Below are 14,952 nucleotides of genomic sequence, written 5' to 3'. Positions count from 1 at the left end.
TCAGAGGTTTATGAGGACAGTGACAGTCCCTGGCGCCCTACTCCTAAATCCTAGTTTAGATAGTGGTCTTCACTGTAATTGCTGGAATACGTCTGGTAGCTCTCCCCCAAGCCCCTCCTTTTTCTTTGCTATGGTTTAGAAGGAATCCAAGAGACATCATGCAGAGAGTTAATTTCCCTGGTAATCAACAGCAAGCTGCTATATTCAGGGAATGCTGTCCCTTTAATTGAACAGGCTAGGTAATTAAATGGCGTTTTTCCAATAGGACGTGCTAGGTAAATCTAATAGTTGGTTATTTAATATCACTTTGAAGTCTGCCCACTCAAGCACAATGACAGCACAGGAGCATGTGAACTATTAGCTGGGAGAGAGGGGAAAAAAAAACTGGATCTCAAAAATTAATTAAATCGCATGCAATTTAGGGGGAACGTTTATCTTGATTTGTCATAACAGAATTAATTCAAGGCCTCCAATTCACTTGGGGGCAGATATGTTACTCTGAATTAACCAAGCGTAATTTGGCAGATTTTTTTTTTCCCTTCTCTAATGTAGCTGCAGCCATTATGCACAGCCCTTTTCTAAGTATCAATAGCTCCTAGACCTTTTAAGGTGCCTTGGTATCCAGTTAGTATGAAGTACCTTTAATGGACTTGGCTCTTGGCATCACTTTGTAGCATTTAATACACCTCCCATTAACCCCTGGAGAGCTGGAGGTTAATGTATTGCACTTTTGTAGAAAGGACTTAAATGAAAAGGGAAGACGCACATAATTGCTTAGGAAACAGTTAATGGCAAAGAACAGCGTTTTATATATAGGTAAAAAAAATGAAATAATGTATATGACCTTGAAGACCATAAATTATCCACAACCAATAGCACAATTGTGTGAATATTATTTTAAGAATGCCTGTAACTACACCAAACATTGAAAATGATATTGGTTATAGGGTAGGTACAGTAAAAAGATCTCTTTACTACTTTACAGGACTAACGACCTGCTAAATGAGGAGGAAGTAATAATGTAAATGTATATAGCGCTAAAACCAATTTGAACGGCAACTGACAAAAGCAGTGTGTGTGTGTGTGTGTGTGTGTGTGTGTGTGTGTGTGTGTGTATATATGTGTATATATATATATACAAATATTTGTGTGTTATTTAATTTTTAGTGTGTGTATTGGCAAAATATATATGTGAGCATTATAAATAACACATATTATACATACTAATGCCTGCCCATTATTTATTATTATTTTTTTCCTTCAGTCATGTAAATCCCTGTTACAGGGTGTTGGCTTGCACAAACAGGAACACCTATCTTATGTATATGTACGTATAGTTTGAGTGTAAGAAGTATTTTTTTAGGATAAAGTAGTACTACTTTTCATATTTTCAATTATTGATGGATTATTTTGTCTCCTTAGCTGAATACCTACATGGTGACTCTTGGTGTGCAGGAGTAATGCAATGTACCTCTCAATTGACATTCATTAGATTTTGGTACCACCAGAAGAATTGTGCACTGCCAAATGCTCTAGTCTGTCTCCTGTAGTACTTTAACTCCGGCTACATCTGTCGATTTTTCATGAGATCCAGTAACACCAAGCAGTCGAGATCATTTAAATAAAATATTTGCTTGTAAGCAATCTCTTATGTCCGATCTAACATTCAGAACAATGATCTGCCTGTAATTGTAAATGGTCTCACTATATTAGGCACATCTTGCTGTTTTGTGATTGATTGTGTTCCCCAAATGCTAAAATATTAATGATCTCCTCTAGTCTGAAGACCTGAACAGAGGAAACTGAAACCATTTCTGTCATCACAATTAAGGAGTCCCCTGGCTTTAATTAGTCTGACCTGGGGTGTATCTCCCCTCCATAGCTAGAGTTGTAGAGGAGGGGGGTGGAAGCCCATTAAAGTCCAGACTGAGACTGATAGCTACTTAATTGAGCACCTAAAGCCTCAAGCCTTTTAAATCAAACACTGTCCTGCACAATCCCCTGGTTAGATAATTAACTCTCCTGCCTTGCAGAAACTGTGAAAACAAGTTTTTAGAAAAGGCTGTAGTTACATAGTTGCCTTCTTTCTTGGCTCAAAATGAAAAGCAATTACTTGTCTTAATTTACAAGGGTTTACATTCACTGAGAATTTTTCAATTTCCAGAAAATGATATAATTAAATATTCTGACCATACACACTGATGGGAGCATTCCCATGAAAGTAAATTGACCAATCTTATGTAAGGGAGCGTGAGAAAGGGAAACGCAAACATATCATACTGGACAACATTAGGGAAATTGGGTATGACCTACAAACGACCTTCATGCGCTAAGACTGATAACCAACATCCAGGCAATTAGAAGAGAACAATAGACTGGATTGTATTTTGTAGCCAATATGGTCTTGGGTGGTTGTTTGATACAAAGAAGTGAGGACAAAATAAGAAGTACAATAGAAACCCTGTTTTAAAAGCACTAAGGGCTATTATGTGGTCCAGCAAGTAATAACTTTCCTTCCTGCCTAATAATTGCATGTACCACCATTCTCCCCAATAAGGCAGTGATTGCTCATTAGGATGCTCTGGTAAAGGTGTACCACGTAATAAACATAACTGGCCTTTATTAGTGACCACACCAGTTTAAACTCTAATTATGTTAGGAGTTCTTGCTCCAATTAGCAATTGCAAACGATGGTGCACACTTAAGGGGGGTACTCACGGGAGAGATGTGTGCTGAACGATCTTAACACAGACCGCTCAGCACACATCTCTCACCCCGCTCAGCACAGCGCGATGTGCTGAGCGAGGGGGAAAGCCGACGGGGGGGCCGCTCACTTCACACAACGGTGAAGTGAGCGACCCGCTAGATTGAGCCTGCATGCAGCTCAATCTAGCATCGGCGATAGCGATGTGCGGGGCCGCGCATCGCTATCGCTGGAGGGCATACACACGGCAGATCCGTGCTTAAAATCTAAGCAATCTAGCAAGATTGCTTAGATTTTAAGCACGGATCTCTCCGTGTGTACCCCCCTTTAGGGTAGGGGTACAAGGCACAGTCTGCTGCACTCCCGTTAGGTAATCCCTCTGAAGTGATTGTGGAACTTCAAGTATAGTGAGGCATGCTGGACCTTGTAGTTCCACAAAACTAGATGGCCACGGGTTGTCTTCATGTCTGTAGTACAGTTTTCACTGCGTTATTAAACACAAAACATGCATAATGTGTTTGTACTATATTCTGTGAGTAATAAGCTAAAGTTACGTCTAAGATAAACATCGACCAAGTATAGTACATTAGCCGAAGGCTGTGTCATTGATCGTGGAACAGATCAGACATGGCACATATAATTTACAGGTGTGGCACTTCTGTTCTTAAATGTGTTTTCAAAACAAAGGCTCTTATTTGGTATGTTGTACCCACCTTATTTTTTTTATTTTTTTTTGGGGGGAGGGGGGGTTACCATTTACTGGAAAATCATGTACTGTTGCAACTGAAGTGGCATTCAGGAAGCAATTACTGTCCAATTATGTGATGGTGAATTATTTCTTTTGATAAACAGGAATTGACTTTTCAAACATAGCCTGTTTCAATCATAGGCTGGTAATAAAGAACTGCACACAGCGCAGAAACCCTAAGCGAACGCCCTGGAGAACTTGGTCAAGACAGATCTAAAATGAGTTCTATAAGTTATGGAGAGTCTGCATTTGAGGTGGGCTTTTATCTCTACCCAGAGGCCTGTGCTGGAATAGGGTTGTATCCACACCAAAACTGTCATTCACTGAGGGAGATATTTAGATGAATCGGCTGTTTAAGGCTTGCCTCGCATCACTTTTATTATAGTGGGTGGTCTTTGTCATTCCTTGTACGTAAGTCAGAATAGTGCAACATGCGGCGCAATGTCTTTTACATTTTATGTAGACTGGTAGGAGAATATGGACGTTTTATGTGGCCTCTATCACTGGCATAGGCACCAGGTCTCTTATTGGTACAGAAGATCCATCTGAAATGTGACTGATCTCTACTTGTGTTAACCTCTGAGTAATATACAATTTGTCTACATGCGCAGTTGCTAACGATCACGCGATCCATCCGCAAAGCAGACTTGCGTGCCGTTCTGCCACAGTCTCTGAAGGTACACTGTTACCCAGTTACTATACCCATTTTAACATACACATTATTACTTCCAAGAGCAAACCGCATATTGGCTAGTTTTAAAACAAGCTTTTCTGAGTAAAAAAGGCCTCGGGTCTGATGTATGACACATCAATATGAGGCCAATTGACTGTAACATCATGCAGACAGCCATCCTGCATAAGTTTAATGTGGCTTACAAACTTGCTCATATAGGTCCAATGATTCAATTAAGTGACAAACTGACAACTGTGGAACAAAAGATGGAATTTTAATGACTGCTAATGAATTCTAAACAACACTGAAGATGATTTTTTATATAATACGTTATGACAGCTGCATTTGTCGACTTGCACTTGTTTACATTTTAGCAATATAACACTGAACAAGTTACAAGCAGATGATTAATGTTGCAACTTTTTATATGACCCATAAAGGATACTAAATTGCAGGTTTCATGATCGGTACGCCATAGCTGTGACTTGTTTGGTAAATATGGTGTTTACCCATTAGCTTTTGTTATTGTAGCAACTTAATATTTTTATGCAAAAGCTTGTGGTCCGTAAAAGTATTGGAAGGACTTTGTAGCACACAAACTGCATAATGATATACTGGAACAAATACGCTATGTCCGACCAATTAAATTATAGTGGGTTTGCCACTTTTAATGAACCCTTCTATAAACCTTCCAAGCTAGTAAACATGCATCAGTGATGTCATTTTACTGTTAAAGGACCAGAATATCTCGCTCAGGTTGTGCCTCATAGAAGAGTAACTGATACCATTTGCAAATTTCTGTGTTGCTGTTTCAGATCAATGTTATGGCAGGAATCGTTTTTTCATCATATGCACAGCAGTCATTGGAGGACAGACCTAATAGTGCGATAACAGATAACAATAGCTCTCACTCTGCTACACCGTAAATGTCCATAGCATGCCAAACTTCAGGTCTGGAAAATGTGACATGTATAGCTGCAAATTATGTTACTTTCATGCGAGAAGTGTTATTTTAGTCTCTGGTCACTATTATTTTATAGAGAGATTAATGAATATGCATTGCGTCTACTCAGTACTTAGATTAGTTTTTAAGCATGCAAATCAGGGAGTTGCCTTTTTGAAGCCAAACATATATGTAAGCTCTTTTACACTGCATGAATATATGTTTTTATATTAATGAGTGTCAGATGTGTTAAATCAAAAATACTCTAACACAAGGTAAAAGCAAATATATACAGGCTCATTTGGGGCAATGAGTATTTTCTCTTTATTTGCTTACTGTGCTTAAATTCAGTAAAGTGGGCGGTTCAAGGCTTGATGACGAGATTCGCAGTGAGTCGCGTTATCCGGGCATGCCACAGCAGAGGTGGGTCCACAGTGCAGTGATTCTCTATCCCAATCCGTACATCCTGGAGAACCACATTTTTAAAAGTAGATAAATTAGAAATTGCAACTAAAACACATTTTTAACGCCAGTGTGCATTTAGCCTCAGGTTTGTTGGTTCTCCAGGTGGCATCCTTGTTGTGGAACATTTAAGCACCTCCCCCCTCCCCCCACCACCACCACCTTCCCTAATCATATTTGATGCCTGGCATGTCATGCTGGGACTTGTAGCTCCACAACAATCAGTTATCATATACTGTAAGATGTTGGCTATCCAGTGACTTTGTATGCTGTTGTAATCCCACAACAGCCGGAAGACTACAGGTGGTATGAGAATCATCTACCTTGTCCACTCAGGACCTGTGCCTAGCAGTGCTGCAGTGGTAAAACTCTTGCCTGTTCCATAGTTAAATGCAGCAGACAGACGAACGCCATCATAGGAACATCAGACAGGCCTATACTGTATATCTGCATGGCTACAGCTCGGGTTATCCTATCCCAGTGACTACAGGACTTAGCTGCTATTGGGAGTCGTAGTCTTCTCTGCGACAGCTTCTATAATGAAGTAATTACAAGTTCACCTAGTGAAATACCACCTTGCATTGGTGCATGTCAGGAAAAGTTAATGTCCCTTACTCTCTTGTGAGGGGCCCAGCAGCCAGAGGCTCTGGTGTCCAGAGAACCACGTGTGCCGGCCTCGGCCTCCCCCTCCCCGGCTCCCACCACCCTGAGCATTCTGCAGGAACGTGTCAGCGTGCGATCCCGGGCCTCAGACTAATTAGTTTTGAAATGGAGTTTTGATTGAACTGTCCAAATCGATGCCGCTGCAAAATTTGTTTCTCGGGCTTCCTATTAAAAGCCATCTTAAGGGGCAGTTTTTACTACTCTCCCTGTCGTTCAGTCGATACATTTAATAACAACTTACAGGCTATTTTCAATAAAGTGGCGACAGCAAATTAGTAGTTTGAACATGACAAGCCTCCTGCAAGATCAGATTCAGAAAACTCTGGGCAATTAGTTTTTTTTTTTTCTCCTTTCCTAAGGAGGAAGCATGTAGCAGTAATGAGAATCACTTGGACTGGTGCAGACAAATTATTAACCTCTGCTGTGCTGCAGGATAGCACAATGCATTCAAGCTGGGTGTCAGAGGGGCACATACAGTCTCTTGTGTGTCAATTAGACCACCAATAATTACCATGAGGCTGTCTTTCTCCATACATAGGCTAGTTTAAACACCATGGCTGCTGCAGAACATCTTCAAAAATGCACAGGGAATTCCCTATTGTATTCCAGAGGTGTTCTGGGCAGTCACAGCATTCCAAATGTCAACCAGCTTCAGCATTCTATCTACTTTTTAATTGGGTTCAGGGTGCCAGTTCATTAGACTGTGCCAACCTCTGGCTTGCTATGTTTTTAGTTTAATAGAATTAGGGACATATTTAATATAGAACACATTTCCCCAACACCAACCGCCCCTCCCCCTCTACACTCCTATACACCCACACCCAAATATCATCTGTTATTGCTGCAAAGCTTAGGGGCAATTAAGCAAGAATTCCCAGCTGTGACATTTCATCAGATTAGATGATGCCCCAGTGGACAGAAAACACTAGAGTGATAATGTTTGCTATAGCAATACTGCTGGCCTAGAACCTGACTGTGGCACTCTAGGCTGCTCCTATTCATTGAAAAACCCCTTTGCTATGAAGAAGGGAGGAGCTCTGGCCTATTGAGGAAGGATCAGATCTCTGTTCGGCCTGCCTTGCACCATAAACTTGGCTAACTGAAACAGTGTAGCTCTTTGGAACTTGTCAAATAACCCCCTAATTAGTGAAGGTTTAGTAAACGCTGAAGATATCTGTTAGTTCTACGGCATTATTGCATTAATAGAAAAGTTGCTTAATTTTACAGCTCTTGTGTAAATATGGATGTTTAATAAATAGGCCCCGCTGGAGTACATAATTTTTTTTTTTTTTTAAATTCCTCTTCCTGTGCAGTTGTTTTTTTTGCATATCCTGCACCTAACTGAACACTCATGGTGTAATAGTAAGCATTTACCGGGTATGATCTATGCAGCCAATTAAATAAGCCGCAAGGTCCTGCTTGTAGTTTCAGTCTTTGTTTCCTTGTTCTCCTCACTCATTTTTGCTCACACCTCCAATGGTGCTAACGAACCATGTTTTCGTTACCATAAATGTTGATAATGTGCGCAGAAACAGTGTGCTAGGCTTCTATGAAGCTATGTGACTTACTGGACTGACATCCAAATGTGTCCTTAGTGATTGTGATGTCAGATACCGGTCCCATAAACTTGATAGACTCCTTATTATGCATGGCAGAAATGTGACCAGAAATTGACTGATAAGCTGGGTACACACTAGATGATATTGCGAACAAATTGCTGATTTCCGCCAGATCAGAACAACAAATCATCCAGTGTGTACGCACTATGTGCGCTCCCGCTGTATCGTATGTTCCACCGTCAGATTGACCATACATTCTGCTCAATCTGACGATGTCGTTTGCGACACCGTGCATATTAATGAAGGACAGGACCACAGATCGTTCATTACATCGTTCAGTGTGTACGCGATGGCCAATGTATCATTACATAGGTTGTTGCGTCGGCTGGGTACACACGTCGTGTAATGTGTACCCAGCATTGGTGTGTGGCCCGTTTTAGTGTAACTTTTTACTTATATCATACCCGTGTTATGTCATTGATAAGATGGATGCCTACCTATAGCGGTTTGTTTTAGATGGCTGAGAATTATCCCTTTTCATGTCTGCAAAAAATAAACATTTAAGGATTGAATGTGAATATTAAATTGATTTCTCATATGAAAAATAAAATATTCTTTCGTTTTTTTTTTTGTTTTCTATAATAGGCCCAATTTACATTTTTAAAAGTGTAAAAAGACTTTTACAAGAACATTTTGTGAATTCAATGTTCTATAACCTATAACAAACAATGACATATTAGCTTTGATCTCTCCAGTTCATGCTAAGCTAATAACAGGATACTTTGGTGCTCCTTGTCCCGCATTATTAACACAAGTGTATCTCTAAACAATGGAACGCTGATGAAGAACAGACCTTCCTATTGCTAGAAAGCTTCAGTAGATGTGAAACTTTCATCTAAAAAGTAGCACTTAAGAAGCTCTGCCCTGAAATACGAACTTTATGTGGATCCAGTCCTTCTATGTGAAAACCCCGGCCTTGCATTAACGATCCTAGGGGTAGCGGTAGATCTTAAACGTTAACTTTTTGTGCAGCTCGGTAAACATATCTTTGGTACATCCCATTATAATGTGATTTATTACCCTTTACTGCAGACCATTAGGCAAGGACGGTTGTGTCACTGGGAATGGGGGGGGGGGGGGGGGGGGAACCGGCTTCTCAGTGACTGGGAGCCGGGTGCTACACAGTGACCTTATTGAGCAGCACCTGACCTATGGTCACTGAGGAGGAGCTAGCAGTAATGGGAGTGTCTCTGGGGCAGCCCAGCATCTCCAGGAATTCTGGGTACACCCCCAGAATGAGTAAAACGAGAGCTTGCTGCAAGGCCATGCCCCTTCACCACAAGGTAACTATCTACCTTTCCAGGCTCAGTTTGGCGCACTTGGTGACCCCAACCCCATTGATTCCACTGGGCAAGGATAAAAACTTGTATTGCCTTTTTTTTTTTTTTACAACAGAGGTCTCTGTCTGTTCATGTCATTCTTGCCTATTCTCCTTGAACTTCCAGGAGACAAAATTTGGGGAGTTGCAAAAAATAAGGTAAAGAAATACCCAAAGGTATTCGGGCGCTGTGAGGCGAGTTGCTTGGCTAAGCAGCAGCCAATATTACGGGGAAGTCACTCCCTAGAGGAAAACTGCAAGAAAAAAGGAGGCTGCGCTGTCAGAGGAAAGAACAATGTCAATCACTGAATGTGTAATTTTTAAAACCATTTATTAAAAAGCAATAATTCATTAAAAAAAGTGTTCTGTGCAAGATAATATGCCAAATATATGCAAAAAATGGATTTTACCAATTATATGCAAGAAATGGAGTTTACCCAAGGTATTTGTACAGGACTGATGGTTTATATTCTATAGCAGGCCTGGCCAACCTGTGGCTCTCCAGCTGTTATAAAACTACAAGTCCCATCATACTTTGCTACAGTTTTGCTATTAGGGAAGGCTAAAACTGTGGCAGGGCATGCTGGGATGTGTAGTTTCACAACATCTGGAGAGCCACAGGTTGGCCAGGCCTGTTCTATAGGATCCGTTCCACATTTTGCCCATGAATGATACGTCCAGTTATAATCCACTATGGAGAGTCCCTTTTTAGATGGTAATTTAGAGAGTCCATGAAAAAGTTCCATATGCCGCTAGAGGGTTAGTGCAATGTCCCATAAATGGTGAATACCTCATGCAGTGCGGAGATAGGATGGTGCCTCTCTTGGACTCCTCTGGATAGCTGGTCAACGGTTTTGGGCTGGTTCGGGTCCAATTCAAAGATGTCCTGTTCCAAAGGGTACCCTTTGGAACAGGACATCTTTGAATTGGACCCGAACCAGCCCAAAACCGTTGACCAGCTATCCAGAGGAGTCCAAGAGAGGCACCATCCTATCTCCGCACTGCATGAGTAATTCACCATTTATGGGACATTGCACTAACCCTCTAGCGGCATATGGAACTTTTTCATGGACTCTCTAAATTACCATCTAAAAGGGACTCTCCATAGTGGATTATAACTGGACGTATCATTCATGGGCAAAATGTGGAACGGATCCTATAGAATATAAACCATCAGTCCTGTACCAATACCTTGGGTAAACTCCATTTCTTGCATATAATTGGTAAAATCCATTTTTTGCATATATTTGGCATATTATCTTGCACAGAATACTGTTTTTTTTAATGAATTATTGCTTTTTAATAAATTGTTTTAAAAATTACACATTCAGTGATTGACATTGTTCTTTCCTCTGACAGCGCAGCCTCCTTTTTTCTTAAAGTTTGGGGAGTCCCCCGGACTCTAGTGAGAGCAGGTCACCCCTCCCCCTACATCCCCCTCCCCCTACATCCCCCTCCCTTTTCCTAGTGAAGTTGGCACAATGTGATACACATTGTGGCTCTCTCCACTCAGCAGAATGGTGCGATTCAAGGCAGTGATTCGCCTGCTCCCCACAGTGCCCCCCTGCATCTCCCCTCTGGGAGCTCGCTAGCACAGCGTGGATGGTACATATCGTATACAGTCCAAAATATGTTAAAAAAATAAATAAAACTGGCTGAACCAGTAGTATGAACGCCCTCTATACACTCTCCCATGCATTTGGGCCCTCATTCAGATGTGGTTGGACTAGCTGTCGCTGCTGCTTACATAGAAGCTGCAGCGATACCTCAAATATGGTAATGCAGTAGCTGGCGTCACGCCTCAGTTTTAAGAAACTGAGGCAGTCTCCACCTCCAAATGACATGAGACTTTCTATCACTGATGGTCTAATGCCGCCCCGTGTCTGCTGTCGCATGCCTGTACTGCACATGCACAGTATTGGTCTGGCACATGCGCAATGTACCGAACATCGGTACTTTGCGGCATGTACTGCAGATCCTTCGGGATCAGAATGAGAACCTTGGTGATCTAGTCCAGGAGAAACTGTCAATCAATTTTTTTTTATGATCGACTAGAGACAAAATGGTTAGAATCTAGCCAGTCACTAGAAAAGCTTATCCTTCCTTATCAGAAGAACAGTCCCAGTCACTGACCAGCAGCCTATCAAAGCCCTAACATGTAAACTAAATTAAATTATCCCATGCATGGTGGATGTATAATGAAATCTTCATTAACTTCCATGTGCACTGTTTTGGCAAGTGCTTAAATGTATTAAAAGAAAATTATATATTTTTTTCACTTTCCCTTCTTCACTCCCCCTATAGCAGATGTTGTGGTCTCATTTGATTGCATAGGAAAACTGCAGTGATACAACAAACACCCAGAGAGATATGATGACAAATGGGTCCAGATCCCGGTAAATTACTTTCTGCTCAAATCGAAATTTCATTCAGTTTGTTGCTAGCAGAGATGAAGTAATCTAAATTGTGGACTCAGGAGCAGATAGAGGGAAGTCGGAGCAAGCATTTCATTATCAAGAGAGAGAGAGAGAAGGTTAGAATGAAAGAGATGAGCGGAGGCAAATCTAAAGTGTTGACACTATGATTGAAAAGGTTAACCCATACACATTATATATCAACCTGGATAGCAGTGACTTCCTAATGGAAACTGTGCTCTGATGGCGGTTTGCTGGAGTTTCAATACACAGAGCATGATGTCTTCTTAGATATACAATCAAATCCCCTTAACCCTTTTGATGACTCGTATATCTCTTGATATGATTAAAGCACAAAAAAAAGAGTTCTTCAAATAATTTCAAGGACACAATTCATTTAAACTGTAGTCATGAATCTTATATATATATATATATATATATATATATATATATATAATTATAATTTTATTTTTTTTTTCTTATGATGAATCAGGTTATCTGATATGTGTGTATAACAGAATTGTTCTGTATTTGCTTGTGGTATAAGTCAGTGTTTTTTATTAAATCATATGACTCCTTGCAAATAGGAGGAAGATCGCATCTTTCGGTTATACCCACAGGTTTTGTAGTGTCTGTGTATGTATTTACAGGTGTGTTTGTGTAAATAATATAGTGTGTATATAGTATTATTTATAAGCCTCGCACCAGTTTTTCAAATGATGTTCTTCGTTCCTCTTTACATCTGTTTTCCACTGTATTGTGTTTATGACTGTAAGGTGTACTTTGTGACCACCGTCTTTTAACTTTCTCTTTACCTTGTGCTTTTTGTATAGGTTATTTGGCAATAGTGGAGCTTGCAGTGCTTGTGGACAGTCAATTCCAGCCAGTGAACTGGTCATGAGGGCACAAGGGAACGTTTATCATCTTAAGGTAACTGCATTATTTAATTGGTTGACTGGTCTACATACTGACAACACTGTCACTAATGGCATCCGTAATAATAGGTATCTGACGGCCTCTAGCACAATCCTTTTGGATTCTGCTCACTTGCTAGATTGAAGCTGTGGTCTATATTTAACATTTGTGTGTGTGTTTGAGTCATTTGTTTCACTGCCTTCCCCTTTTCTGCCATAGTGTTTTACGTGCTCAACCTGTCGGAATCGCCTTGTCCCAGGGGACCGGTTTCACTACATCAATGGCAGTTTATTCTGTGAACATGATAGACCTACAGCTCTTATCAATGGTCATTTGAATTCACTTCAGAGCAATCCACTACTGCCAGACCAGAAGGTGAATACATGACTTTTTATTAATAGGCTTTTTTGTTTTACCTGGATGCTAATTGCCACCAATATATTGTGCAGTTTTTCTTAACATACTCTGGTGTGATGAACAGATGAATTCATTACTTTGCTGTGATGTTAAAGTGAAGGACACTGTTGTACTAAACTACATAATTTCTGCTATCTTTATAAGTTTGTGGCGCTCATGAAATATTTATACATGAAAAATCTGGTTAGAAATGTTCACTTTAGCTGGTATTGCATCTTGTACAAAGAATAGTCCTAATAACGCCAGTCCTTGATATCGACCCTACATAACCCTGAAAGTTTGTTTTCGGGCCTTCACTCTGGAAGAACCAAGACAGCAGGTGTTACCCCTTTTTAAACTGTATGGACTAGGAAACTAAAATGTAGTGATGAATTGATGGTGTCCGTTCATCTTCTCTGTAGGTCTAGATTGAATGAAGGGGGCTCCAAGTTAGGGCATGTTATCAACAATCAAATGTAAATACGATCTGGGAGTAGTGAATGCCAGATATTCATGGCTGCTGTTGTACAGGTCAGCTATTCCAAACCCCACAGTTCATCATAACAATTAGTATATCAAAATCAATTGAAATGAACATGCAGGTCCCAGGTGACAAGTAAATCCAGGCTTTTATTACTCCATATTAAAGCTGGCAGGAGTGATCACAAGCTAGAGGCAATCTGTATAATATGTACATTGATGAAGGTTTGACGTTTACTTACCAAATGTGATGTGCATGCTCATTAGGATTAATATTGCTGTTCCAGGGGAGGGACTTGCACATAAAGGTTCACTAGGGATATCTCATTTTTAACTTTAAAGGCTTTAGGGCCTAGAATTTGTATTTCTGAATCTTGTTAACAAGTTGATTATAATGGGCCCTTATACAGAAGTAGCCAAGCTCAGCTTGGTTGCGACTAGGCACCTGCGTCTCGTTTGCCACAGGTGTTATTCGCACCCGCAGTCCATTCACTTTATTTTGTGCGATTGCGGGTGTAAATAGCCAGTGAGTCCCCCGTGCTTACGCATCGCAGGTGAGATCAAATTTTAAAGTGCAATGGAATATGCTGCGCTATGTAAGAAACGGTTACTAAAAAATTAGGTAAGATTGGCTACATCTGTATGTGTCTTAGGGCGAGATTCAAATGTTATCGCCCCCTATCTCACATCTGAATGGACTGGAGATCGGAGGGGGCGATATTCAAATGTCCCCGTTTTCGTGCTGATCGTGCTCATAGCAGATTACTTTAGGCGTGTAAAGTGGCTAAACCCGACTAAACTATTGGGCACGATGCGAAAAGTCCCGTTTGGGCGGCCAAACAGGTCCCTTTTCGCACATTTCAGCTCGCCACCCCCAGAGGTAGCAAGCTGAAATGCTGATGTGGTGCCCGTTAACAGCAACTTTTGAATACTGCCGACGGGCGCGATATGGGGTGGACATTTGAATCTCGCACTTAGAACACGCCATAGCCAGTAAAGAAAAATGCAGTGCCTGTGGGGTTACATTTTCTGGTCCGTTAAGGAATCTGGGCGCCATAGCAGTGTATGGAAGGAAAACCTATTGATATGTGAAATATACAGGGGGAGAGTTATAAAATTGTGGAGAAAGATAATGTAACAACCATTAAGCTTCTAACTGTCATTTTATAGGCTGTGTTAGAAAAATGACAGACTGCTAATTGGTTGCTATGGACAATTTCTCCACTTTAGCGGTCTCCAAGATTTGATAAACCTCACTCATGCTGTTATACTTTTCAAAAGACATCAATTAAGAAATAGTCTGAACTATGGTAGTTTCCTATATTGTAGTATCTTCCAGCATGTAGCATAGTCCATGTCCTTTCCAGCCTTACTGTTCGATGGAGTGACTATTTTCTTTCCCACATATTTATTGTACTACTTTATTTCCTTTTTCTTTTTTTGTTTTGTTTTTTTACTATGTTAGCAGACTTGTTCTAGGTGGAGACTATGGGGGACATTTACTAAGCAGTGACAAGAGCGGAGAAGTTGCCCCATCAACCAATCAGCAGCTCTGTATAATTTTATATCCTGCAAATTATAGATGTTACTTCAGTGCTGATTGGTTGCCATTGGCAA

General features: G+C 40.7%; 1 protein-coding gene across 3 annotated transcripts in view; it reads left to right on the top strand.

Moving 5' to 3' along the window:
* The window catches only part of LMO4 (LIM domain only 4), an 82,475-nt gene that overhangs the window by 56,736 nt on the left and 10,787 nt on the right, over positions 1–14,952 (top strand). For all 3 annotated transcript variants that reach the window (XM_063939956.1, XM_063939954.1, XM_063939955.1), the window contains 2 exons: positions 12,378–12,474; positions 12,679–12,834. In XM_063939956.1, the coding sequence (XP_063796026.1) occupies positions 12,378–12,474; positions 12,679–12,834 (253 nt within the window). The remainder of the gene's footprint in view (positions 1–12,377; positions 12,475–12,678; positions 12,835–14,952) is intronic.

Source organism: Pseudophryne corroboree, chromosome 9 (genome assembly GCF_028390025.1).
Source record: "Pseudophryne corroboree isolate aPseCor3 chromosome 9, aPseCor3.hap2, whole genome shotgun sequence".
Taxonomy (NCBI): Eukaryota; Metazoa; Chordata; class Amphibia; order Anura; family Myobatrachidae; genus Pseudophryne; species Pseudophryne corroboree.
This window is presented reverse-complemented; position numbering and strand designations above follow the sequence as displayed.